We start from the raw sequence: 27,959 nt of genomic DNA on the forward strand, positions 1-27,959 counted from the left end.
GTAAACGACAAAGTAATCCTGAATGAATAAAGGCTGACGTTGTTTGACAGTTGGTATCTTGTGTAAAGACGGAAGTAAAACAAGTGGGAGGAGACGAAGGCCATCACAGCTCCTACTACGCCTGAAACGGTAAGGTGTTTGTGGATATTTTCTCTCTTAAACGGTTGTGTGGGGAGCTTCATTATAACTCCAGAAGGTACGGTAATTCGTGGGGTGAGGTTTGTATTAGGCTGACAGATTAAGAGCTTAACTATCCCGGGAAAGGCTTCCTTAAGCTTGGACTTAGAAGGTCATGTCTGAGCTGCTAGCCGACACTGACAGCAGGCGCTCCGCTAGCCTTTAGCATCAGTTTCATTCATCTACCCGAACTATCGTAAACATGCAGGAATGGGCCAGTCAGTTATGCGTGAGTAACGGGGCGAAGAGAATCTTTGACTTATTACTCATATAGCTGTATTTAGTTAACTTTATGTTAACAAAAACAAAATATTTTGTGTTTGTTTCTGTATTCACTCGAACTCACTGTGCTAACGTCACCTTAGCTTAATGCTAGTCAGTTAGCGAACATCTTTACTTCTATGTGGCTAAGTTAAATTTGTTAAAGTTAGCTTGCATTGTAGATTTTCGTAACTAATTTATGATAAAGCAAAATTAGTAACGTCATATTAAGACGTCAATTTGGAACAGTATATACAGTAATCATCTTTTAAACAACAGTGTAAACAGCTAGCTACTAAGTCAGTTTTGTTAACGAGCGGTGCAATAAGGAGCTAGCAACCTGTCGGTTATTGACAGCTACCTGCGAGACAAAACTAAGGGTTTTACTTTGTTTCTGCCGTGAGTTGACGATAGTAAAGTTTGTAGACACAAAACCGATTCTTTTAATGTTGTGTTAAAACATGTAGGTTCTCAATAGTAGGGATATGCAGTTGCATTTGTCAAAAAAACCCAACTAGTATCATGGCTTCAAGTATGTACAAATCAGACTTTAATAAATATATTGGACGCTGCTTGAGTTTTCGTGCGCTTGCTGATTTTGTGCTGTCGTGGAAGGAAATCTGAGGAAGGGTATAATGCACCTGGTAGGATCGTCTCAAGATGATGATCAACTTAAAATTACATCAGTCTAAAAACATCACGAAAGTGCGTCTTAATTCACACATAAGAGAATCTATCAGACTGACGTCTCAGAAAACAAAGGCAATTTAAAAGTCAAATTTATTTGGTCAGCAGGAGGTTAGACTGACATTGGAGCTTTATAGGTCAATAATTATAGCTGCAATTTCGTAGTGTGTAATCAGAATCAAAGTCTGTTTGGACATAATATGGATAACAGCGACCAAGAAGCTAAAGTGGTGGGAACATCATGACGACATAAATGAAAGCGATCAGTGAGGAAAAAGTGTTGGTTAATCATAATCGGTATTGTCATTGCATTAGTCAGCAGTCACTCTACTTTATTCCTTCTGTATTTAATTTGATCTAAATTCTTGTGTTTTATCTGTTGTGGTTTTTATTTGAGTTTAATCATTTGCTTAAGTGAATATCCATGACAAAAAAAATACATTTGTGTAACTTTGTCCTAATAGTTTTGGATGCTTGGACATTTTACTTACAAAAAAGAAAAAAATATTAGATTGAATTCTTTATTGTAACATAAAGTGTTTTCCAATATTTTTTGCTGATGGCAGCTTGATGAAGTGGAAATGCTCATTCTCCATCCTGAACTCACTCAGTGTTGGCTGAAGAAACTACTGTTGGTTCTGTTTGTGCTGATATCGACATTTTCTCTCTAAAGAAGATAATCAGAATCTGGTTTCTCAGCAAAATCTTTTGTTTTCTTTCCCAATCTGCCAGTATCTATTCAGGAAAAGAGAGGAAATCCTTTTATTTTCCTTTGCTTGCACTTCTAGTATTTCCTGTTGCTCTACTAAAGGATTTCATTGGGTGAAAACCCTGCAGTTATTCTGTTTCATCCTCTTGCTTTTTGCAGGAGAACAGACAGTTTGGATCCAAGATGACAGACTCCAAGTACTTCACTACTACCAAGAAAGGTCTGATAACTTACTTTATGTTCATAAATAGCTTCCTATATTTAATTACTATATGTATTTATGTTGAGAAATTGTTCCTTTAGACAAATTATTATAGTCAAAAGACGTTAACTTTGCTGCTTTCGGAAAGAAAGAACGTACATATTTTTTAGCAGCATGCAAATATATCATGATAGATTGTGTTCTGCCTCTACATAAGTAAAGAAAGTAAAATAATCTGTGTTGGGTTTAATAAAATATCCTGGTAAAGTTGCAGATTGCAAACAATGTCGCACCCCTCACCTCATCTTCTCCAACCTAATGTCTGAATCTTTAGTTACTAGAAATGTAATGTAATGATCTTTTTTCAAGTTCTCATCTAGTAATTCTGGTAGCTTCTAGAAGGAGTTTACATTAACCAGGAGACTCTAATTACCTAGGATTAAATTTAAGGCCATAATTGTCCTTTATTGACATGTTTTGTAGATTAACTTGCTTTGTGTAAAGAATCACATGATTGTAAACAGACTTTATCCTAACAAAAATATTCCCAGGATGACTTCAAACCTCTTGCAGATTTAGTTTCTACTGACAAATTGCAAAGTATGAGTGTAAAAGATGACATGCACATTCTCACAGTAAATGACTTTCCACTCGTAATGTTGTGTGTGGTGCAAATAATATATATCTACCTGTCCTGCTGTGTAAAAGCCAGGAATTATGAAGCTCTTAAATTTCCTATGTTATGAAAGATTGTTGCTCAGGCGCCAGTGGCTCAGGAGTTTGTCCCACTGCTCCATCTGTCTCGGTCTTTCTGTGGGCAAAACATTTCACCCGCCTTACCTGCTGGTGGTGGTCAGAGAGCCTAGTGGCGCCGATTGAATGGCAGCCACGTATAACCAGTAACGCATCACTTGGTTACAGATAATAAGAATAAAAGGTAGTGTTCAACTATTGGAAATATTACATTTGAATTAGGCCAGTTCAGAAGAGCCTAGGAACCTCTGAGGGATCAGTAACCAGAAATAAACAAATTCAGAATAGTACTTTAAATGTGTTGAATTAATTTGAACAGTTATATTCAAGAGATACAGAAAATAACATGTGTAAACTGTGTTTGCCAAAGTAAAATAAAAGTGGTTAATAAAAGCTTTAATAGTCAGTTTTTTTGAGTTGTAAGTATGTGAAAACCCTTTCAACGATCTGGTAATGAGTGCAGCTTTTCCTACCACACTGTGGCCATCAGAATAGATTCTGTTCAACTCGCCTTCAATTAATGGACCAGTTTCACATCTTGGTCCAGATCTGAAACTGGATCAAGCCTTTGAATCCAGATTCACATCTCAGCTCTCTGGTTCTCCAAATCTTGGCCATACCAAAAAACCCCTGACCTGACCAGTTTAGCACACTCAGGATAGACTGGAAAACTGCCAGCCCTCTGCTCAGTTGTTACCCCCACCCGCTCTCAACACTTTTACACTGTTTTAACATGTTTTAACCCATTGATTTTAGGTTTTAACTTTGAGATTTTAAATACACATTTTAATCACACACTATTGTGAAACGTATTTATTATTTTCACACTTCCATCAGTTTTTATGACAGACTTTCTAATGTTCTATCAGACTGCTCCCAGGGTAGTTGTGGTTAAAATGTAGCTTATCACCATCAGCATGTGAATGACTGATTGTAACGTAAAGTACGTCAGAGCCCTCAGACTTGATAACATTCTATACGAGTACAGGACACTTACAGTTTTCATATTTTTCAACATTCTGCAAACACTTTGAGCATGTTGTTCAGCAACACAGCACTTCTTTGTATATTTATAAGATTTTTTGATGACAAATAAACCACATTGAACACAGAGACTCAAAATAAATCCTACTTTCAGAATTGTTTTGTGTTGATTCAAATTTATGATAAACTAATAAAAAAGGAACATCACTGCTTAGAATTTCCTCTTTTAGATCCTTTAGAAGAAAATATTTAAAATAAAAACACATGATCCTCTTGGTTTTATTTAAAATAATAGTAGACCTAGTTGTCATACTGCTCTGCAAAGAGCAGCAGAGGTAGATAATTAGATAGTAGCTAGTTAATTAGTTAAACTAACCAGCAGATAGCTGGTAGCCATCATGCAGTCAGATAATTAGTAGTCATTGCACTCATAGCTTCTTCCCTGCTGTACTTTTAAAACAGCGTTGATGGGTAAAGTGTTCTTTCGATTTCCATATTGTGAGTCTGTGCCTTTCACAACTAAAACTATTTCTCCCACCACAAAAATAACAAATAAGGTTTTTTTTGTAAGCTAAAGTAAAGTAGTCTTTTTTTTCAAGCCAGTCGACGTACAGTAAATAGCACCAGATTTGCTAATTATGGGTATAGAAAAGTTCATCTACTCCTGACACTTTTTGCAGCACCTCATTTAAAAATGTGGCTTTCAAACATTGCCACTTCAATAAGAGTGATAAGTAGCTCTCATTCAATTTCCACCCCATGATTGCCGGTGCTTTATATGATCAAAAATATTTCAACAGCTGACTTTGTCCATCCTGTGAATGAGGGAAACGTGTAGAAGCATACTTTCAGCCAACTGACTGCAGCAAGCATCTGTGATAGACAGTTTTTTGACAACTGTTTCAAACATTTTCCACAAGATGATACCGCTAACTGGCTGGTCCTGCTCACTTTTGATTTATCATAGAATGCTAAAATGTGAAACATGGTGGCCTTTGTCTTTTGATTGTTTAGGGGAGATCTTTGAGCTCAAGGCGGAGCTGAACAGTGACAAAAAAGAGAAGAAGAAGGAGGCTGTCAAAAAGGTCATTGCATCAATGACAGTGGGGAAGGATGTCAGGTGAGCAGCTAGAAATAACGTTGGAAATGAACAAAGTGTATGATGGTATTGGTCTTCTAACAGATGATTTCTCCTGCAGTGCTCTGTTTCCAGATGTGGTGAACTGCATGCAGACCGACAACCTGGAGCTGAAAAAGCTGGTTTACCTCTATCTTATGAACTATGCCAAAAGTCAACCAGACATGGCTATCATGGCTGTTAACACCTTTGTGAAGGTGAAACTCAGCCTGTCATTACTGTTTGTGATGCTGTTTGTACGCCATCAGTCCAAGCTAAATAATTCCAATTTGCAGTTGGTGTGTGTGTGTGTTTTTAAATACTATTTGCACAGAATCAGAAAATTAAAAGGGAGAGGTATAATTTTTACAAGTATGTCTCTTAGTAACGGGATTGTACTGGTTTTTACAGTAGCAAATTACTTTAGTGCAGCACATAATTACTGTGTGGGTAGTACTGTCTGTAATTTAAACCTGTTTATACACATTTTATGGGAAAAACTCATCACTTTCTTGAAGTTCTTTGTCCCCTTGGGTATTTTTTCCATCGCATCTTAAGCTCCAAAGATCAGTTTCTGTGTTGCCATCCACAGCTTTTCATTAAGCATTTTCATTCTGTCTTCTAATTTACGAAGACTGCACCCCTTAGTTTGTTTGACTATTCTCATTTAAACAAAAATTAAAAAGGAATTTGATTATATATGTCTGATTAAAAGGCTAAAGGAATGCATGTTTTCTGGAAAATGCTCACATTTGTCAATCACCCACCAGGACTGTGAAGACCCCAACCCTCTCATCCGAGCCCTTGCCGTTCGAACCATGGGCTGTATTCGTGTGGACAAGATCACCGAGTACCTCTGTGAGCCTCTGAGAAAATGTCTGAAGGACGAAGACCCCTACGTGAGGAAGACGGCTGCAGTGTGTGTTGCAAAGCTGCACGATATCAACGCCCAGTTAGTGGAGGACCAAGGCTTCTTGGATACTCTCAAGGATCTAATTTCAGACTCCAACCCCATGGTGCGGCTCTTTCTGATGGCATGACTGAATTCGTGCAAGTCTTGCAGACGATTCAACCCTTGACCCTGGTCTTTCTCTTTAGGTCGTCGCAAATGCCGTGGCAGCTCTGTCTGAAATTGCAGAGTCACATCCCAACAGTAATCTTCTGGACCTGAACCCTCAGACCATAAACAAGTTACTGACAGCTCTTAATGAATGCACAGAGTGGGGGCAGATATTTATTCTTGACTGTCTAGCTAATTACACACCTCGGGATGATCGAGAGTCCCAAAGGTAAGATTATTATTTTCGTAGTGACTCGCACTTACATATTTCCTCTTCCTGCACGTCTCTAAATGTCTCTGAACAGCTTCATGTAATTTCTTTGTTTCCCTCCTATTATCGTTATCATCTGCCAGCATCTGTGAGCGCGTCACCCCCAGGCTCTCTCATGCCAACTCGGCGGTGGTGTTGTCAGCAGTTAAAGTTTTAATGAAGTTCATGGAAATGCTCCCTAAAGACCTGGACTATTATGGCACTCTGCTGAAGAAGCTTGCCCCTCCTCTGGTAACGCTGCTCTCCGCTGAGCCTGAACTGCAGTATGTTGCACTCAGAAATATCAACCTCATTGTGCAGAGAAGGTATGACAGAAAAGCTATTTTTTGCATTCAATTTTGAATAGACAAAACTTATTAATGGTGCTTTTTTTTTTTTTTGGTGGTAAAATTTTGTTCAATGTGTACTTTTAGACCGGAAATCCTGAAACATGAAATGAAGGTTTTCTTTGTCAAGTACAACGACCCAATCTATGTCAAACTGGAGAAGCTGGACATAATGATTCGTCTTGCATCTCAGGCCAACATTGCCCAGGTAACTGTCAATCTATCCAAGATATATATATTCATCTTAACGAATGAAAATATCAACGAAAGATAATTTTGGTCAGTAATTCAGTTTGAAAAGTGAAACTTGTACATGTGAAGAATGGTTAGACAGTTTGATTTATTTCAAATGTTTATTTTAAATAAATTTTCACTTCATCTTGTGAAAATCCAAAATGGAAAAATAACAAAAAAAAAAAATAGAACATGAATTTGGAGGTTTCCTTAACTTTAAGTCAAAATCATAGAATGAACAGAAATAATCTGAGTTGTAACTTTTCAACTGGATTGCTGAAATAAATGAGCTTTATAATACAGTATTAAGGTTGAATGAGGTCTTAATCTAAGGATGCAAAAGAAAAGTAAAGATCCTGTTTGTGTGGTGCCTGTTTTTACTTTAGGTGCTGGCTGAGCTAAAGGAGTATGCAACTGAGGTGGATGTGGACTTTGTGCGTAAAGCGGTCAGGGCCATTGGCCGCTGTGCCATCAAAGTGGAGGTTAGTGGACATCACAGAGCACTGTCGCCAGGTTTTGTTTGTCAAATACTCTTCAGCAATCTTTCATATTGTAGCAAAATTTTCATTCAAATGAATGCAAATGATAACTTGCCACTTGTAAGGCACAGCTTTATACACAAGGTGGCCCTGTTACTGAAAACACTATGATTTTAGTTCATTGTGCTTTTTATTTCAGACATGTAAAAACATTCCAGCAAAACACAAATACTCAAAATATTGTCTTATAAATGAGCTCGGTTTATATTTTCTAAATATTTGAAAACTGTTATTTTTAACATCTCTTGGGCTTTTTTTTTTCTTTTTCCCACTATTAGCAATCAGCAGAGCGCTGCGTCAGCACACTGCTGGATCTCATACAGACCAAGGTCAATTATGTGGTGCAGGAGGCCATAGTTGTCATCAAGGACATCTTCCGCAAATACCCCAACAAGTACGTTTTGTCCAACACCATCGTTGACATTTACCTTTTCTTCAGAAATTTCTGGAAAACATTTAGTAAACATTTAGTTTTATTTAGTAAATGATTCCCACAAAGCTGCTGATTTGCGTAAAAATGTGGAGGATATTTACCCGTAAACATGCTTGTAGTTATTTCAATAAAGTACTCTTTAGAAAGTGCTATTGATGGTTTAAACTATTGAATGTTATATTTTCTGCATTCCTCAATAACTACTTCCGCACTGAAGAGTGTTGTGCTTCACATGAGGCGTTAATGACAGATTGGAGCTAGTGGTTTTTGTCAGGTTCAAGCTAAAAATAACTCTAATTCAGAATCTTTTTCTTTTTCTTTTCCATTCTTAAAAATAAAATACAAAATTTAACATTAATGGTGATTTTCATGTGACTAAAGGGAAACATTTTTGTATATATATGTTGTTTTATAAATGTTTGCCTTATAAGTGTTAGAGATTTTAAGGAAGGGTTTAGGGGCCTCCTTAGATTTTCTGTGACAACTTGCTGTGATTCCACATGGTCAAAGGTCAGGCTAATTTGGCGGCAGTATGACTTCTACTGTGGACAGGATTCATGTGGCAGACAGGATGCTCGCCCACTCAGCAGTACACCATCGCCCCGGAGTCATGAGCCTTGAAGGGAGCAGCTTTGCAAAGCCTACCAGCTCGGCATGGTTCACACTTTGAGCCAAATGAGTCACCAGCTAGTCAAAGTTTGCTCTTTCCCATTAATTAAACATTTGTGCCTCAGCATAGCTTGTAGTAAAACCATTATGCAAATGGGAGTATTAATTGCTGCAAATTTTATGCAAATCAGAAGAACCTGAAGCACTTCAGAGGAAATTATGGTTGCTCATCTTGAATAAAAGGACTGAATCCGTTGCCTAAATGTGTGCAAAAATAAATTTTCATTTGTCAGGCTTCTTTAAAAAATGCCACACTAAAGTGCTGTTTGATGTGAAATAGGTAATAAGTTGGGACCTTATCTCACTACTTTGGTGTGCCCTAACAGCAACTCAACCTTTTAGATTTCTACCTTTTTGTTTTGGCAAAATGTTACCAGGTTGCGTTTAAATTGTATTGGAGACATTTGCAATTTGTTTAAATGCTTTTTTTTTTTTTTTGTCATTGTTGATTTATTATGTTTTTTGAAAGTAATGTTATGTGGTGTAACTCCTTGTAGGTATGAGAGCGTGATTGCCACTCTGTGTGAGAACCTTGATTCCTTGGATGAGCCAGAGGCGCGTGCTGCCATGATCTGGATTGTGGGAGAGTACGCTGAGCGCATCGACAACGCTGATGAGCTGCTCGAAAGCTTTTTGGAGGGTTTCCATGATGAAAGCACTCAGGTGTGTTAAATACGCTCCCGGGTTTGTTATTTGAAAAATGAAAAACATTTTATTGTGGTTCAGTCACTGATTTCTAATCAGTGCTGGCAGAGAAGAGTGTATTTTCTGCATGAAAATTATTAATGTAGCTTTTTTTGCTGCTGTAAATATTGCAACACATAGGAGACTGTCACGTTATTGCCTGTAAAAGATATTTTCTTCCTGGCAGGATAGATTTATTTTTTTTACCCTGTTTCAAAACATGGAGAAAAGATTCCCTTATTATATTGAATATATTTAAAACCACAAAAACAAATGTAAAGATTGATTATATTTGGTCTGTATGTCGATGCTCAGAAAACAGTTGTTTCTTTAAATCCGCTGCGTTACAGATTTGGGGAATCCATTTTAAAACGTTTAAATGCGCAGCTGTAACTCGTCTTCACTGTGACCCTTTTAGGTGCAGCTGCAGTTACTGACTGCAATAGTCAAGCTGTTCCTGAAGAAACCCACAGAGACCCAGGAGTTGGTGCAGCAGGTCCTCAGCCTGGCCACACAGGTGAGAATAAAACTGTAATAAATTATCTTCTTCAACATTTTCCCATTCTGTACTTTAGTTGTTTCTACACGTGTGTCCCGTTTAACTTATGTTTGGGATAGAACTTAAAAAGGAGTAAAGATATCCTTTTTGCTGCTAAAATGATTTAAAATGTTTGATAATTGTGACTCTAGCACGTCAACATCTCACTAGCAGGACTTTAAACTGTAGGAATGATTATGGAAAATAATGATGAAACTGCAAGCTTCTTTAAAACCTTGGTATACCTTGATGCTCATAAGTGGCTTATGCCTTTGCCCAGCTGCCTTTCAATCCTTTGTCTTCTTCTTTTTAATTTGGATAAAAGGATAGGTGACACAAGAGGAGCAAACATGCTTTTGTACTCCCACTTTTTGACTCAGACTGATTCTGATCCTGATAAATTTACAAAGCCTTTGACTTTCATCAGACTTTCTAAATTGTAAATTAAAAGTGGATATTGGAAACAGTTGTCACCTTCCTTCACCTCCGAGTTGGTTCACTCAGTAATCAGCAACATTTTCAAGCTAAATTAACTGTAAACTCTAAACCACTACATTGAGGCAAACTCGGTTTTAATACTGTTAATTCTCAGACCTTAGTCCCATATCAGGAACAGAGAGTCTAAACTATTTATTCTATTTATAATACTCCATGGATATTTATAGTCATTCCTCCACATCTATCTGCAGGACTCTGATAACCCAGACCTCAGGGACAGAGGCTACATCTACTGGCGTCTGCTCTCCACGGACCCTGTGGCTGCCAAGGAGGTGGTTCTGGCTGAGAAGCCTCTGATCTCCGAGGAGACGGATCTGATTGAGCCGACCTTGCTGGAGGAGCTAATCTGCCACATTGGGACTCTGGCTTCTGTCTACCACAAGCCTCCCAGTGCCTTTGTGGAGGGCAGCCGTGGGGTTCAGCACAAGAGACTCCCAGGCAGTGCTGGATCGTGAGTTACACATTGAACCCTTTATGTTTTGACAGGCTTTCTAAATGGATGCATTTTTAATTTTTTAATTTTTTTTACCTAGGGTTAAAGAGGAAATACTTTTTTTTTGTGCTGAAAGATGCTTTGCATGTGATAAATTGACACACACTCACTGTGAGCATGAATGTCGCCATTTTGAGGCTTTTATTGATGCATTAAATCATTTTCCTGATCACGAAACTCGCTTTACTATGGAAATTGGCCCTGGCTTCACATTGGGTTTCAGTCCTTTTCAGTTCCTGGGTTGTTTCTGAACATTTTGACCAATTTCCTCTCCGGTTTTAATCAGACACAATTCACAATGAGCCTATATACCCATTAACCCTCCTTTTGAAATGGCAATCTTGAATTCCTCCCCAAGGACACTGAACTTAATTCAACTACAGAGTAACGAACTTTTCTTAAAAGACTGGTTTCCGAACATGCACCAATCAGTTTTAATGTGGTCTACTATTTCTGACTTTAATTTAAAAAAGAAGAGCTCATCCAATCAGAGTTTTGATGGTAGCGTATTTAAAAGTGTTTGTTTATAATTCCACACTGGAAACAAAAAAGTTCAGATGTGTCCTCAAAGCCCCAAATAAAGTGGCATTCATCTCTGTGGTGAGTGCATGTGTACCGTTTATTAGTAATGACACATTTTAATTAAGAAATTGCTGAGCTTGTTTAATTCATCCTGTCATTTTGAACTTGTTTTACCTCTTTCTAGTGGAGAGAGCGTTGAGAGCCCAGACACAGGCTCTGCAGCTGGAGTTTCTGATGCACCGCCTGCGGTCATACCGTCCCAGGGTGACCTCCTGGGCGACCTCCTCAATCTTGATCTGACACCCCCTACCACCACTGGACCCCCACCCCCAGCCACTTCTGGCATGCAGCTGGGCGCCATGGACCTCCTTGGAGGGGGACTGGACAGCCTGGTATGTTCAGAAGACCGCTACTTGAGTCAATCTGTCAGGTTTAGTTCATTTATAAGTTTAATATCACTGGGCTAAATTATGGAACATTTTCCTTTCTATTTTTACATTTTGTTATTTTTTTTTTCTTTTACCTGTTCTTCTTTTCTTTGTTCAATGCTGCACCTGCAGATGGGGGATGAGTCTGAGCCGGTAACTACAGAGAAAGGGCACGATATTTATCAGTCATATAAAACCATTAAAAAAAAAAGTCTTAAAGAGCCCATTTCGTGCTTAGGGGGATAATTTCTTTCGGGACTTTTAGAAACAGGGACCTCAGGTAGATGTTGTGCTCTTTGTCTCTTTGTCTTTTAAATCTTCACTTTAAAGCCAGTCTGCTCATCTGCCAACTCAATAAAACCAGTGCTAAAGAATGTTGTTGATGTAGCAATTTTCTGAGCAGAGTTGTAATCCTCGACAAGATGTGTTCACTCAAGAAATGCTTAAAAATGGTAAACTGTTTAGACTTCTCTCTGCCTCAGAGAAAACAGTTTTCTTTAAATATTTCTGCTTATACTCCCTTCCAAAACTAAATAAGTGGACATCAACACATTATTTTTAACAACACAGCTTCTCTTAAGATTCCTACATTTCCATAGAGGCTTAAAGTCTTAATAAAGATTATTAATAATAATTATTACACACTCTTATCCCATCACTGAAATCTTTCCCAACTAAACTGATGGAAAAGACGCAACCTGTACTCTTTGTGTAATGCAATTTAGTGTACTATTCAAACTGATTTTTACACCAGTCAAATAAAGTAGAGAAGCACTTTACTTTGATTTCTTCAGAGATTACGGATGAACTACAGCCAGGTTGAAGTTATGTTACATTTATTGAAACAGCTCAGGAGTGGAAAGTCATTACAGCTGTGTAATTAATGGAATTTTTACCTTGCAGGAAAAGGAAAAAAAAAAAAGCATAATATGGGCTCTTTAACCCGTGCTTACCTAGTTTCCTCTCACCTGCTTTGATATTTTCATTCATACATCATCTCATATTGTTTTGACTTGTGCAGCTAGCTTGATGCTAAATCCTTGAGGTCGTCTCTCATCTTATATTTTGGGTCTGCAATGTGTTTCGTCTTTCAATCAGCCGCCCATTCCCCTGCGGACGGACACTCCTCAGTCACCTCAGATTCCACATCAGTCCCCGTCGCCCCCAGATTACAGCCCCACTGAGGTCGGTCCAGTGGACCACACTGGGCCAGTAAAGGCCAGCAGCCTATATAGACCTTTATTGTTCCACTATTTCCTCTCCGTAGCATCCCCAGCAGTAATCGCTTCCTGTTTGCACTTGTTGTTGCACTGTTGGTTGTCACATTCAATGAAGGTGGGGCTTTACTGAATCACAAATCACGAGGGTTTTGTTCAGTCTGTCTTCAGCCTTCACTTTGAGATGCTTTTCAATAAAACCTGTCGAATTTCACTTATTTATCCCAAGTAAGAGTAAAGCATACACGTCCTTTATCTCTATGTACGTCTCCTTTATTATTATTATTATTTTTTACTGTGCCTTGCAAATGTATTCGTACCCTTGAACATTTTAATATTTTGTCACATAAAAATCACAGACTTAAATGTATCTTATTGAGAAATAATAGAAAAACACAAAGTAGTTCCTAATTGTGAAATAGAAGGAAATCTGTTCCTGGTCTTAATTTTATATTTAAGAAATATCTGAAGAGTGCTTTAGATTCCGAATTTGTTTCTTGTTGCTGCTTTTTAATAAATGCCCGCTTAAATAAGTGTATGATTTATAGTGCATGACTAATAGTTGCTCTGTAGAAAAATTTGCTCTCTGTTGCTCCTGTAGAGATGCAACCGATAATATTTACTAATCAGGTGGCTTCTTGTTGCAATTGGTTTCACTGGCTTTTATTTCGAGGTTTCAGAGCAAAAGTTGCTGAATATATATGCATGCCAGTTTTTTAATAATTTATGTTGGTAAAACAGATTGTAATCCATGTATGGTTTTTGTTCCACTTCACAATTATGAATACTTTGTGAATAGCTATGACTGCTTCACTTAAAATCACAATAAAACTGAATATTTTTGCAGGGCTCAGTAATAGTTTAAACCCTATAGCTACCATTAATCACACAGACATTTTCTAGCTCGTTTCACTCCTCCCTCACCCTCTTCAATCCTTTTAGGGTGTTATCTAGTGTTTCTTTTGTTCATTATATAGTTTTTTAACATTCCTTTTGTGCCTACTCCTCATGCTCAGCTCGGAGGAGACCTTGGAGGAAGTTCGACTGTAAGTCCTTTTTATTAAAGCTCTTTTGAGGTTTAATGGTCTCTTACGGGGTAACACTGACAGTCCCATATGTTTTATGACCCTTAGATGGGGGCTGGTTTTGGTGCTCCTCCAGCTGCGCCAGCAGCCTCATTCAGTGCTCCTGTTAGCGGCGGACTGGATGACCTCTTTGATCTTGGAGGTGGCGTCGGTATGCCCATGGGAGCCTACAGCCCACCAAAAACAGTAAGTTCGTCCTCTAGGATTGAAATTCACTGGTTGCATAATCATGGAGCCCTAAGAATTCATCACTTTGTCTACAGGTTTGGCTGCCAGCCATGAAGGGCAAGGGGCTTGAAATATCTGGCACTTTTGCTCGCCGTGCCGGTGTCATCCAAATGGAGATGACTCTCACTAATAAAGCAATGAGTATCATGACTGACTTTGCCATCCAGTTTAACAGGAACAGGTAGGATCTACTTCTATCTTTTATTTGTTTACATTTCTGTCATGAGTTGAATTTTGTGAAATTTCTTCCTCTTTGTTTGTCTTTAGCTTTGGTCTCGCTCCAGCTGGTCCTCTCCAGGTTCTGACCCCCCTCAGCCCCAACCAGAGCATCGAAGTGACCCTTCCACTCAATACGGTTGGACCTGTTATGAAGATGGATCCACTCAACAATCTGCAGGTAAAACCCTACACTATGAACAAAATTTCTAAATGTTACATCGTGGTTTTGCGAAATACAATTATTTTAATATTACTGAAAATCCTCCTCATCCTGGCACAGAATCGTTTTTTATGAAAAAAAAACTTAGTTTTTTCAAAATTGCTGTGTCTTTCTTATCAAATCTATTTTTGGAATTTCAAGCAATTTTCTGATTAATGGAAATGCAGCTAGTTCAGGCTCGTGATTGAACAGGTCAACATGATCAGGTGTCAGTGTAAAACAGAGCCCTAACGCTGTTCAGCTCTGTTTGACTCGGTGTCCTGAATGTTTCCATTGAGACGCCGTCTTGAAATGACCAAGTGTGTCCCGTTGTTATTCTACCACGCTGTTAAAGTCCCCTTTTGAGAATAAGATGGTTTAAATCTGAAACATTCACCAACGCTACTGTGAAAGGTTGTAAACGGAGCGATGGTCGGGTTTTGATCTCTGTGGCTCTTTTTGACTGGGCTGACTATTGCTGCTTGCCCTTGGGAAGGGAAGATAAGACTGCTAAAGGGGGGATGAGAAAATTGAAGATGGTCATTAATGGTTTCACATGCCTCCTCCTTTTTCTCCTTGCCTGAACAGCTTTTCTAACATTTCTACTTTGAACAGTATTCATCTGGCCTATTTCCACTGTTTATAGTAGACTTTTCAGTTTTATTTTATAGGATAGTTTCACATGCAGATGCCATCTGTATTCATGTCAACGTTTTTATTTTGCATCTTCATTGCATTTGTAGTGAAGTCCTGCTAGCATAGTAATGAAGTCGTATAAATTGCACGATGGTATGCACGTCACACAGACCTGACAATCTTTAAAAATTGAGGATGCCAAAGTTGCAACACCAATATTACCTTTTCTAATAAAGCTCCATGTCAAAAACGTGGCGTTGTTTGTGCTCCTGCATCTTAGGAATAAGATGCTGCATTGAATTATTCATGACTCGCTCTTCTAGCAAAGCTGCAGCTCTTTATAAAGCTGGGTAATGACAGTAACATTGCCTACTATTTGTTTCTACAGATGCTTCCTTTATTAGATCTTTGTTTATGTGTTTCACTCTCTTAAACCTTGCTTAAAACTTCAGGACGGTAAAGCTGACTGAGAAACTAAGGCAAACAAATTCCTTATTAGATCTATAGCTTGTCAGATAAAATCTTTGGAGTATTTATAAATGTTCTCATATGTCCTATTTTTATCCTGGTCTGCTCCTTATTTCTCCTTTTTGTATATTTATTTTTAGCACTCTCGATGCATTTTAAGAATGCTATTTATAGATCAGAAACTTTTGCTTTATTTAGATTATTGGTGTCATATTTCAAAGTAGCACGCTGCAAAAATGATTTAAAAAAATCAAGAACAGTAAAAATGTATGTATATGTCAGTGAACATATGTAAAATAGACTCTTTATTAAGATAAAGATGAATACTGTGTATGTCGAAACATTTGAAGAAGCAAAACAAAGGCATGATAATTCTGCACCGTTTCATGCTCAACACAGGTTAAAGCTAATTTGTAGAGCAGATCATGTGAACTCTTGGTACAAAAGGTCACGTTTCTTGAGGGTCCTTCCTCCCACTTCCTCTACATAAAACTCTAGTGGATTCAGTGCACTTACTAGAGCCTTGTTTGGAGAAAAATAGGACCTGGAGCTAAATAAAGCTTTGACTCATGTGTCCAGAAGAACATTAATGCTTTTTAGATATTTATAAGTAGTGGAGCAATGCAGTTTCTTTCATTTGCTGTTTTTTGTGAGAGTTGAACTCATTTTATCACATATACATGATTATGAAATAATACAGAGCCCTGCTAAAGCTGTTTTATCTGCTTCTGCAAAGATTGGACTGATTTATTTATTAAACCGTGTGGATTGGCAATGGGACATGATTGAGTACTGTGTGTTGTTCAGCGGCTGGCTCTGAAAACCTAGAAACCAGGATGGCAAATGGCCAGTTATGTCATTGGATGTGTTTTTGATTTTTCATTTCTTTTGTTTGTTTATTTTTGATTAACAGATTTGTGATCTAAAAGGTTTACAGTACTGAAAACAATCAAGTGCTGATTTGCTTTGAAATTATAATTATGAGACCAACCCTGAAAAAACCCCATTCAATCCAGAGATCATCTCACACTTTAAGTTGGCACTTTTCAAAGCAGTTGTGACAACTGCACATTTACTCATTTATTTATTTGTTTTTTTACTATTTGACAAGTTGAAAGCTGTTGTTGACAAAAAGAAATGAAAGGTGCCAACAGCCTTGTGATCTGAAATTGTATTTTTCAGAGATTCATTTGAATATGTGAAGTCTGTTTCTAAATAAATAACTCTGAATTTGGAGGATAGTTGCCTACTCCGACTTTTTGGACAACACTAAAAAAAGTGACGTCTCACTGTGAAAAGCACTTGAAAAGTAATTATTCTGAGATGGCTTCTTGTTTCAAATCTCATCCAAACTTAATCCCCTCTCCGCAGGTGGCTGTTAAGAACAACATTGACGTGTTTTACTTCAGCTGCCAGTACCCCATCAGCATGCTGTTTGTAGAAGATGGGAAGATGGGTGAGTGCTTCCTCGCTAAATGGCTTTACACAAATGCCTCCAAGCCCTGCTGACGTCAGCCGGCGTACTATAAGCAGCCCTCTCTGAAAGATTGATGCCTGTGTGACTCTTCCTGGACGTGTGCTGCGAATGCTTGTTTACTGTCCACCAGCTAAAAGCCTGTCGCTTCACACGGCGGGGCAGATTATACAACAGGGCCATTTTGAGTCCTCTTTTTGTTTTTCTTTTGTTCTTGAGTTTCTGTTTGATTTATTTGGTGAAAATGTTTCAGCATTTGTCCCTGTGGAGCCGTCTGATGGGACTAGCAGCATGTCTGCTGCCAGAGGCTGAGAGCTAATGCTCCACAGCCAAAGCCACAGCAGGACACCTTGTCTCAACAGTCGAAATGAACTGCTCACACACTGCTTGCTGCTTTTTTATATATTTTTTTTATCTCTGCTGCACTGTGGAAAAACTCATAGGAACACAAATGGTGCTGCTATTGACCCATATATTTCAGAAAGCTTATCTGAAACTCACCCAATGACTGCATGTCTTTATTAACAGAGAGACAAGTTTTCCTCGCCACATGGAAAGACATTTCTAATGACAACGAGGCCCAGTTTCAGATCAAAGACTGCCATCTCAGCTCGGGTAAGACGGGGGGGTTAATGAAAAGAAAAACACATCACTGCACAGCCGTGCGCTGCAGCCTCTTTTCATATTAAAATAGCCAGACGGAGACGTGTCTATCTCAAAACTAATCCCAGCTAATGAAGCAAATTGTATTTGATAAAGACTCATCAGCTGCACTCTCTATTTATGTGTCATGATTTAGTTTTACATGAGTGTGAGCAGTGCTGAAGAGAAGAAATTCATAATAATGGAGAGTTACCCCGACAGATTGAATTTCTTTTCCAGGAACAAAGAAAGAGGATTTCACGTCCTGCTGGGGTGCATCAGGGAGAATCGGGCTGTGGAGAGGAGTTATTTCAGAATTAGAAACTACACAGGTGTTTCACAGAAAGCCCGGGGTGAAAATGTCTAGGGTAGGTTAAGGGAACAAGAGATTCTGCAGGGTCCAGCGCATTTAATGACAGATGGTCTCACAGCATGACAGAAGTCAGTGAGGGGTTTAGGTTTAAATTTCTGAGCTAAGATAAATTGTGCAGCACCATTTTCAGCAGTGAGGTTGATCTCTTTTTGCGTTCTTTGTTAACAGATGCAGCCTCCAACAAACTTCAGGGTAGCAACATCTTCACCATCGCTAAGCGGACCGTGGACGGCCAGGACATGCTCTACCAGTCCACCAAGCTCAGCAACGGCATCTGGGTTCTGGCCGAGCTCAGGGTGCAGACAGGAAACCCGACTTTCACAGTGAGTCTTGCACAACAAACAGTTCAGTCTAATCACTGCTCTCAAAACTATCTCAATTGTGATTGTGCTGCTAATTACTGAAGAAGGAAACAGCTGGGAGGAGACAAGGTCACCTTGAGTGATTTAGTTTGAAAGACGATTCAAATATTTAGAAATATTTCACTTTCAGAACAAGCAGACAATGGTACCCTCATCTAAATGGATGGATTCCTTTGATGAGGACAAAATTGTTGTTTTTTCACAAGCTTACTTTCCAAGCTTTCTATAACTTATTACATTCATGGATACACTCGGTAAATTGCAGAAGTATTCACACCCCTTAAACCTTTTCCTTTTTGTCAGATCAACAACAACCTTTAATATACCGTTGACACATTTTACGTCATAAATCTGCACATGGTTTTAATTTATTTAATTTCTGCCTGTGATTAATAGTTTTTTGGTAACACTTTATTCAAAGGTGTGTGCTTAAGACTAACTTAAACATAACAAGCTGTCATGAACATTGAGGCATCTTCTTGAATGTTTGACTGTTGTCAACATTCGGTAAAATTTTCCTTTTGTAACTGAACTAAATTTTACATTATTTTGCAAATAATAACCAAGATTTTGTGGGGTTTGCATTAGTATTCAACCCCCATTTCTTTGATACCCCCAAATAAAACTGATTGTCCTTAGAAGTCCACCTAATAAGCAGATAAAGCCCACTTGTGTTTCATATAATTGCAGCATAAATCCAGTTGTTCTCTGAAGGCCTGGGAGCTTCATTAGATAAAAGCTACATACTAATAAAAGCTACATACTGCAGCTTTAATATTAAAGTTGCAATGTTTGAAGCTGACTCCTACCAAAGAAAACTGAATCAAAAGGTGCTTCAGATCATGTTGATTTAAGTCTGTGTATACTTAAAGTGAGCAAGGTCATTCAATTTAGTTAGTCTTCTGTACTGAATAAAGTCGGAATGATTCAGCGATCAGACTGCCACTGCTCCATGATGACGATCGAGACTATTGGCGTTCTGGGATCTGAGTGAACAAGCAGCCGTGACAGAGACGGATGCACAGCGAAGAACAGCAAACTTTCTGAGTGATGTGTGGGTGTATTGACGTGTTCTTGTCCATTATGACGTTGCATGTCTCTGCTTTGTCAGCAAGTCTCGGTCATGAAGTTGATGGATTGTGTGTGGCGTACAGATTCAGAACGAGCGGTGACCTTGATGCGACTCGCCTCCCTGCTCATTCCTCCGTCAGCGTTCGCCTCATGTTTAATTTATAAGGCGGCGTCAATTGTCCTTTTGTTTACTCCTGTCTGGCCCAGTCAATTTATCAGTCATCCAATGTGTGGTCATTAAATCTTCCAAATTTTCATTTGGTTCCCACTTTTCAATCATTGCACAGACCAACCTGTTAAACAGAAATGTAATCTGAATAATGAGTATCCTGAGTGACTGAGGAGTATTTGTTACTCTGGAAGAAATGTGTTGTTTATTTTTGTATTTCACAGCACATCCTGTTTTATTAAACTTTAATGATCCAGGAAGCTTGCTCTTATCCTTCAGTATTTTCTCTTCCTTTTTTTTATTTTGTTCTGCTTCATTTTAAAGTCCAAAGTATTCCTCAATGTCGCCCAAAGCTCACTGGTTCAGTGCCATTCTGAATTATTTAAAGCAACATGGGACCTTAAAATTAAATGTAACATTTTCCCTTCTCACATTTATTTTATTTAACTGATTTCTTTCTTTCTTTTTTTTTTTTTTTTTTGTAAAAGCCTCCTGAGTATAATTTTAATCCTAAAACGACTTTTCTTCCTGGGTTAACCTGCAATTTCCTTCGTCCGTCTCATCATCATCATCTCTGACCTGTTTGCCTCTTCCTGTTGAAGGTGATGCATCCCCACAGCATGATGCTGCCACCGACATATGTCACAGTGGGGATGGTAGGGTCAGGCTGATGTGCAATGCTTGTGTCCTGGAACATATGACATTCTGCATGTTGTCTCAAAAAGTTCTATCTTGATCTCTCCTGACTAGAAAAGCTCCTTCCTCATGTTTCTGTTTTCTATTTTCTTGCCCATCCTTCATCGAGGTCAAACTAATAGTTGCCCTGTCAGCAGTTTTCTCCCACCTGAGCTGCAGTTCTCTGCGACTCCTCCAGGGTTACCGTCATCGTTTTGATCCCTACTCTCCTTTTAGATTTCCCGCCATACTGTTCTCATTTTCAAATGACTGATTCAAGATCAAGAGATCCTCAGAGCTTTGGGATATTGTTTCTTGATCTAACTCTGCATCAGCTGCATTTGTTCACATATTTTTGTTTCTATAACAAACCTGTTAAATACAGGCCAGCTGTACTGATTAAATTGTAACATGAGAAAATGTAAAAAAAAAAAAAAAAAAAAAAAAAAGGTCTTGAGGAGCAAATGGTTTTGCATGGCACAGTAGGCTACAAATTGTGCAGTGAACGTAGGGGCAGAGTTTATATTGCTGCATGCACATAATGTACAGTGACGCTGTGAGCTGCTGCCTGCTGCAGGGCCCCTGCGCTCTCTTGGCACAGAACATTAAAGCCAAGCTGCCAAAGCCTTTTGTCGAACGCTATTTTTAGACCTGAAGGAGTAAAGCGCTGCCACTGCATTTTTCACTGGGTTTTACGGTGTTTTAGAAAACAAACCAAAAAAATGGGATTAAGGATAATTTTCTTCAGAGGAAACATAATGCTTATGGGTTCTTTTTTATTTATTTATTTCTTCCTTCCTTCTCCTGCTCTGCACCCAGTGTTGTTCTGAACCATAATCACTGCTTGGCCTATTTTTCCCTCATAATCTAAACTTGATTGACTTCAGCTCTCCCACGATACCTTTCTATTTATATGAACTATTAAAGCTCTGTCCCAGTTCCACTCTCCATTCTGCTTCTTGCTAACTCTTTAGAAATGTGTTTAATTATTTAGGAAGCTAAATAATTAAAATTCACAATTTTGAATTCAAATTTTTGTTTTGTTTCTGTATTTTTTTTTACAAAAACAAAACAAAAATTTTACAAAAGAGATTTGCTCACTTTGAAAATTAGGTAAACTAAGATCTTTATGGGGGAATAGAAATATAATAATTTATTAGTAATATGAAGAAAAGGAGCTCTAAGCCTGCACTGCTTACGACTCGTCACCTATTAAGTTGATATGACATTGTATCCGTTGGAGACATGTCTCTAACATTCCCACTTTTCCACAAATTCACACCTTCCTTTGCTGAAAACAGCTGTCTGCTGCAGACGAAAACAACTCTACGAAGGCAATGGGAAGAAATGAAAAAGTGAGAAGTTTTCAAGCAGACAGAAAACACTGCAGAGTGGCTTTTATTCCTGTATGAAACATCAGCCGCAGCTCCTGCCTACTTCCTTTAACGACCTCATTTCCCATCTCTGAACTTATCTATACTGTATATCTGGGAGCTTTGGGATGCTGCTCATCTTTTTGACATGAAGGTGTTCTCATCTGCCATCTCATGTCCCCATGGCAACAATGTGACCAGTGATGTTGGCAGTTTTTACATTTTTTTTTATTATTATTTTTTCTCTTCTCTGCCCACCTCTACAGCATGTTCCTACTGTTGTCAGTAGACTCAGAAATAGACACCATGAAGCTCCATGAATACACAAGGCTTCAGTTTGCCTACAAATTCATTTCTGTTCAGAATACTAATATTAAATGTCAGGATTCTCAGGCTGTGAGCTCTATTGCTTGGGTTTTCTTAATTGAAGGCCAAAAATTTTAATTTCTCAATGTCACACTAATGGTTCAGCTCAAAAGTTTACATACACCCATAATTGGGGTGAATGTTATTCTACTTTGGAGCTTTCTGGGTGATAATTTTTTTTAAGGTTGACTGGTAGCAAAATTAACATGAATTGAAACAGGACTCATTGTTTTCTTTGTATTGCAGTTCCAGAGTAATCCACTGACTGTCAGAAGTATACAGTATATTCACTCCAACTGATATGCGGTTAAATGTTTCTCAGTAAATTGGGGTAAATCTGGCTACAGTTTAGGATCTGGTATAATTCTGGATGGTTACATGACCTCTCTTCATGGCAGATTTGTACAAGTTCATTTGATTTAATTAGACTGTTGGTGGGTTTTTGCTTTTTAGGTCAAATTTGAGGTTATTCTTGTGTTGGAACATCAATTCCTGTTTCAGCAGGAAGCTGATGTTATGTGGATGTAACACTCAGCTTCATGTTACCATCTCCAATCTTCAAAGTAGGAATATTTGGGTTTTTGTTAGGTTTGGAAGCCCCACATTGACTCCAGCATATTTCTTGTCTTCAGAAAGTTCAATCTTTGCCCCATCAGACCAGAAAGATTTTCTCCAGAGAGAATTTAGCAAACGTGAAGGAGTTGATCTTGGATCGATCTCAACATCTGCGGTTCAGTGGTTGCTGAACATCTGAGCTCATTTCTCTTCATTTTAAGACGCAGTTTGGAGAATAACAAATGAAAAAAAACATTGGCAATGTTTTTGGTATCAAAAATAATCAGATGAGGGAGTAACTAGGATAGCAACTCGGTAAAATCTTAACATGATAATCGGTTTCTGTGACGCATCTTTTCTACTTTGCTTTGTTAATCCTGAGTAAATCTTTTAATTGTTGATTTGTCTCCCTCCAAGGAATCGCACTGATTTAATTCGTTTTTATTTCCTATACAGATAATCTGCAGACTTTAAGTTTCCATCCATCTGCTACTTGTTGTTTGCTGCTGTGGTTTAAATTATTTCTCATTGGATCTGGTGTTCTTCTGCATTGGCATCAATATCTAGTTTCAGCCTGCATAAAACATTGGATGTTTTATGCAGGCTTATTTCTGGACGCCTCTGTCAGGTTTCTCCTCACAAACTTCCCAGCCGGTTGTTTTCTTCTTTCTTTGCGCCGCATCATTTACATTGCTTTCCTTCCTTACTCTGACCTGTTGATTCTGTGGCAGAAGGTCTGTGTGCTGAGCTTTCAGAATCAATCTCAGATTTTTTTAATTTATGCTATTTTAACTGTTCCTTAAGGTTTAAGCTAATATTCCTGCTAAAACATTTTGCGAGAATTATTGTCTTTTTTTCTGGGATACAAATAAATCTGCTCAAAGAAGTTTACCTTTTATAAAATAACCAATAATTCATATTTCACAGTCTTATTCACATACTGAAGACATTGAAACAAATGTTAGACGTTTGTTTTAATTGAATCTCTTTCATAGAGAAATTAGTCATTTTTTTAGCATTGTAAGCTTCATTAAGGTGATATTAACAGGTTTTTGTTGCAGTTCACAGAACTGATTGTTTCTTTACTTACTGGAAAACAGTGTTTATATCACAAATTAATCTAGGACAGTACATAGAAACCTCTCTGGCTCATGATGTTGTAGTTTGAGATTTTATTTTTCCCACCCCGGAGCTTGGCACTGCAGAATCAAAACACTTTGGGAGTAGATGCTCCTATTTTTATTTTCCAAGAGGGAAACTAAAACTGTGTAGGAAGAATCCATTAATATTTAACTCTCCGTTTTTCCCTCTTCTTCCTACTTGAGTTTGTAATTTCCTCGCCATTATGCTCTGAGGACGTGGCGCTGCTGTTATTTGAAAAACAAGCTGAGCTCCTGCGTGCTGCCGTTAGGAGTTGTGCACAGCAGCTTCTGCGCTTCCTGCTCTCTTGCTGATAGCAGCACAGATGTCTAAACGCCGCCGGCTGCAGCGTGTATTAGTGGAGACCGCAGACCCGAGGGAGGCTTTGCGCTACTGCAGCGTTATTTATCGACAACCCTGCGTTTCCCACTTTGCGGCTCTTCAACACATCATCCCATTTCAGGTGAATACCTGATCAGTGTAATTAGGATAATGGAGCAAACATTATAGTGAATTAGTGGCGCTGATATGGGGAGAGGCAACAGACAATTGATGGCTTATGACAAAATAAGTGAACACACCGGCTTGTAATTAGGATAATGGAGGATTACTCAACATAATATGAATTCAGAAAGAAAAAAAAAAATCGGCATCAAATCCAGTGAAAAGCTTCAAATAAATATGAGAAAAGGGGTCACACTGTCCTCTTCTGCTTAATAAGATGAAAGATCCAGCCGTCGCTGCAAGCAGCTGTTTCAAAATGTGCCTCTTTACCTGAATGTGCCACTCTTGGGTTTGACTGGTTCGCCTCGGGGTTGTAAAACCACAATGTGACCCTGCCTCCTACGCACTAATCAGCTCCTCCTCAGTGTAACAAATGGGATTCTGAGTGGTGACGGTGATTACAGCAGAAAGAGCGGATGCTCTTCGCCGTCTCTGTGGGGGGGACAGGTTGTCCTCGTCCTTCCCATCAGAGACTCGTGGGTCATTAAAGCTTCTGGCTGCCACAGGGCTGAAAGGTTTTCACTCCTGCAGAATTTTAATTACTGCATTTTTTATTTTGTTTTTTTTTTTCCCCCAAATCCTCTCGTTCCGATTTGCTTTCTGCGACATCATGATAGAATCTGGACTGATGCAAGCAAAAACCCCCGCTGCCTGGTGTTTCCTCTAAACAGCACACTCCTGGTTGTGGAGAAAAATAATATCTGCAGTCTGACAGCAGAGGGGGACGGGGGACGGGGGGCAGCTCACTTTATGATGCTCCATTAAATCCAGAACCTTTTCCCCAGCTGAGGCCGACATCAAAGAGCAGGCAGGCCGCCGCTGTTTCCTCCAGTGTGCTTATGTATCTGTATTTCTGTCCGTAGGTCTGCCTGTGCCTGATAAGACTAAATTAAGGGGCTTTTAATCCAAGGCTTTTTTTTTTTCCTCTCATGTGAGAAATAATTATTGCTGTGTTCTGATGAAGATGTTTAAATGAGTGATCATGTCTTTCTAGTTAATGTTAATTTCTGATGTGTCTATCAGTATCATTCATTTTTATGCAGTTTTATGAAAATTTGTTTGAATCAGTTTTGTTTTTTCTGTGTTTTTTGTAGTCTTTTTGTGTTTATTTCATTTTATTTTTTTTTTTGTTTAGCTTATTTCCCAATTTTTCTTGTTGATTTTACTGAGTGGTCAAAAGTTTTTTGTTTTTTGTTTTTTGCTCATAAACGGTAAAAATATGGAATTCACTTTAATATGTTAGTGTAAAAAGAACAGGAAAAATGCCTAATTTAATCCTTTTTTGTTTCCTCATTTTCTAAAGGGCAACAGTCTAATGCCTGGATTTCTATAAAAACTGACATTTCTTATTTTACCACATCATATTTTAACATTTTGGTTTTGTCTCGTACTGACTAGAAGCACCAGTGTTCAAAACTGATGTACTGCTACATTTTGGCCTCTTGACAACTTTCAGTTCAAGTTGAGCTGGAGCTGCGGCTCCTAAAGTACGTCTAATGTCCTTATGTCAACAAAGGTGGTGGTAGGAGTTCACAGTTTGTTTTCTTTCATTGTTTGTGGATCTTAAAGACAGTCAAATTTGACTATTTAAGAAGATCCATAGATTACACTTTGCAAATGTCTAGAATTTTTGTACAGTTGAGTGGAAAATATCTAGATTTGAATCTGGTAGATTGTATTATTGTAATGAAAACAATAGAAAAAAAAACACAAAAAGTGGAATAATATATGTTAAACGCATTTCCCCCAAAATGAAAGGATCCATTACTAAAAATAATCTTTAGAAGCTCGATCGATGTTGGACTGCTGGTGTCCTTCAATGTTTGTTGCTGTTTTCACACTGGGACGTTTCTCTTATGAAAGCAAAAAAACCCAAACTTGAGCTTTAACTCTAGGTCATGAGTTATCTTATCAAATATTTTTGAGGAAGTAATATACTTCGGGGAACATCTTTGAGCACAAAGATTTCCGATAAGACTAAACAGTCAGCTGTCGTATCGCTGGTTAAAACCTGCGTGTCATTAATCAGTTCCTTCTGTCCCTCAGGTGTGTTTGAAGTGCAGAGCTCCAGAGGTTTCTCAGTGCGTCTTCCAGAGCTACGACGCCGTGCTGAAGAACTGAGCAAACATCCGACTGTTCGCTGTGCTGCATCGACCTTCTGCCACCTTCTGCCCTTTCTCAGCGACGCGTCGACCAGCCTGGCGCAGCGCAGCGCAGAAACGCCGTCCTGCAGTCATATTGTCCTTTCAGTAGACGGCCTCGCCGTCTGTTGTAACCTGTTAGAGCAGCACTATTAGTTCCCGAAAAGACGGCACCGATTTCAGGCTTCCAATCTTTTAATTATGTTTAGTTCAGGATTTTCGTCTTGAGCTAAATTATTTGAACATCTCCAGTTTTTCTTGCCTTTCCCTCATAATGACCCACGTTCATTAAGGGCCAGAAGGCGGACTGACGTCTGTCCTTGTGACTTTCTCTGCATGAGGCTCTGCAATCATTTTCTAGCCCTACTTCTCTGCAAACGTCAGTCTATTTTTAGCACCTGCGATCAGCAGGTGAGCCATCAGCTTCAGTATGTTTATTTAGGGGTGCATTTAAGTTGAGGCGCAGTGGAAAGAGGCCTGTGTCTGATGGACACATAATTACTTAAACTACACTATAGTGATTTTTATAAAGTTTTCTTTAGTATCTTTACAGAGCGGTGGATCTGGATCTACTACTGTTTCTGAAAGAAGAATGTCTGTCTGACGTGTGCATGGAAATCTGTGTTTCTTTCTGGGTTTTTGTTTTACATCAATATCTTGACATTTAGAGACTAGCAGCAGGTGTCAGCTCACTGCTCTTGTGCTTAGTCATTCCATGGTTTAATTTGTGTTTTGTATTCTCCCTGTTAGTGTTCATGCAACAGGCTGGAAGAGAGCCTCAGGGTGCAAGGTTTCTTTCTTTTTTTTAATATGTCCTGTCGGTTCCTGCGTCAGCGACGGCCTCTCGGGCTCTCTGCCACTCTGCTCTCGCTTCCTCTGAAACCTCGCTGCAGCTCTCCACCGGAGATGAAGGCCCAGGTGACACAAACTAATGTCATTTGTTACAGATAAAAGCATACATCTTGTAGCACACTGTCTCACCTGAAGGAGGGCTAATTGGATTTGTTTTCCAAGTCGTCACTTTGAAGCCCTTCGTCTCTTTGGCATGAATGCACCTACTCTCACTACTACATGAAAATAGAGGCTGTGCATTCTGTGTGTGTCCATTTTGTGTGTGTTGACGGATGATTCATATGACATATGCTGTGTTAATTAATCAGATGTTTAATCAGAGGTTCTTGATTTACTTGATTTTGTCGTATGCGTGTACGTCGTTTGGAAAGAAAAATTGATTAAAGTCCCCTGACGAATCCACCTGGTTGTTCTTGTTTCTTCTCCTGACATCCCAGGTTATCGTAGGATGTAAAACATTACCTCGGTTATTTGCTCAGTAAAGTTCACATTTTTATAGACCCCTTTGGTTTGTTTTTCCACCGCGCTTCGTAACAACCACTGACCTTTAAGATGTCCGTGACTCTGCTCCCAGGTCACCCGCTGCCAGTGTTGCACACTTGATGCTCAAACATGCAAACAAAAC

General features: G+C 38.8%; 1 protein-coding gene across 9 annotated transcripts; it reads left to right on the plus strand.

Moving 5' to 3' along the window:
* On the plus strand, positions 1–27,736 carry ap1b1 (adaptor related protein complex 1 subunit beta 1). Of its 9 annotated transcripts, none has more exons than XM_044111755.1 (23): positions 1–129; positions 1,994–2,054; positions 4,788–4,893; positions 4,973–5,108; positions 5,661–5,906; positions 5,989–6,179; positions 6,305–6,526; positions 6,635–6,755; positions 7,168–7,263; positions 7,599–7,714; positions 8,920–9,085; positions 9,525–9,623; positions 10,334–10,593; positions 11,342–11,549; positions 12,684–12,803; positions 13,819–13,848; positions 13,936–14,073; positions 14,151–14,296; positions 14,383–14,512; positions 17,009–17,093; positions 17,640–17,726; positions 18,295–18,449; positions 26,388–27,736. In XM_044111755.1, exons 2-23 carry the CDS (start codon positions 2,018–2,020, stop codon positions 26,460–26,462), a joined length of 2,970 nt encoding a protein of 989 aa, XP_043967690.1. In that variant the 5' UTR covers positions 1–129; positions 1,994–2,017; the 3' UTR covers positions 26,463–27,736. The 9 variants fall into 9 exon arrangements, with proteins under 9 accessions (XP_043967690.1, XP_043967693.1, XP_043967696.1 ...); XM_044111758.1 differs by having other exon boundaries at positions 12,684–12,770; XM_044111756.1 differs by lacking the exon at positions 1–129 and adding an exon at positions 161–196.
* The last annotated feature ends 223 nt before the right edge of the window (positions 27,737–27,959 follow it).

This window comes from Gambusia affinis, linkage group LG03, assembly GCF_019740435.1.
Source record: "Gambusia affinis linkage group LG03, SWU_Gaff_1.0, whole genome shotgun sequence".
Lineage (NCBI taxonomy): Eukaryota > Metazoa > Chordata > Actinopteri > Cyprinodontiformes > Poeciliidae > Gambusia > Gambusia affinis.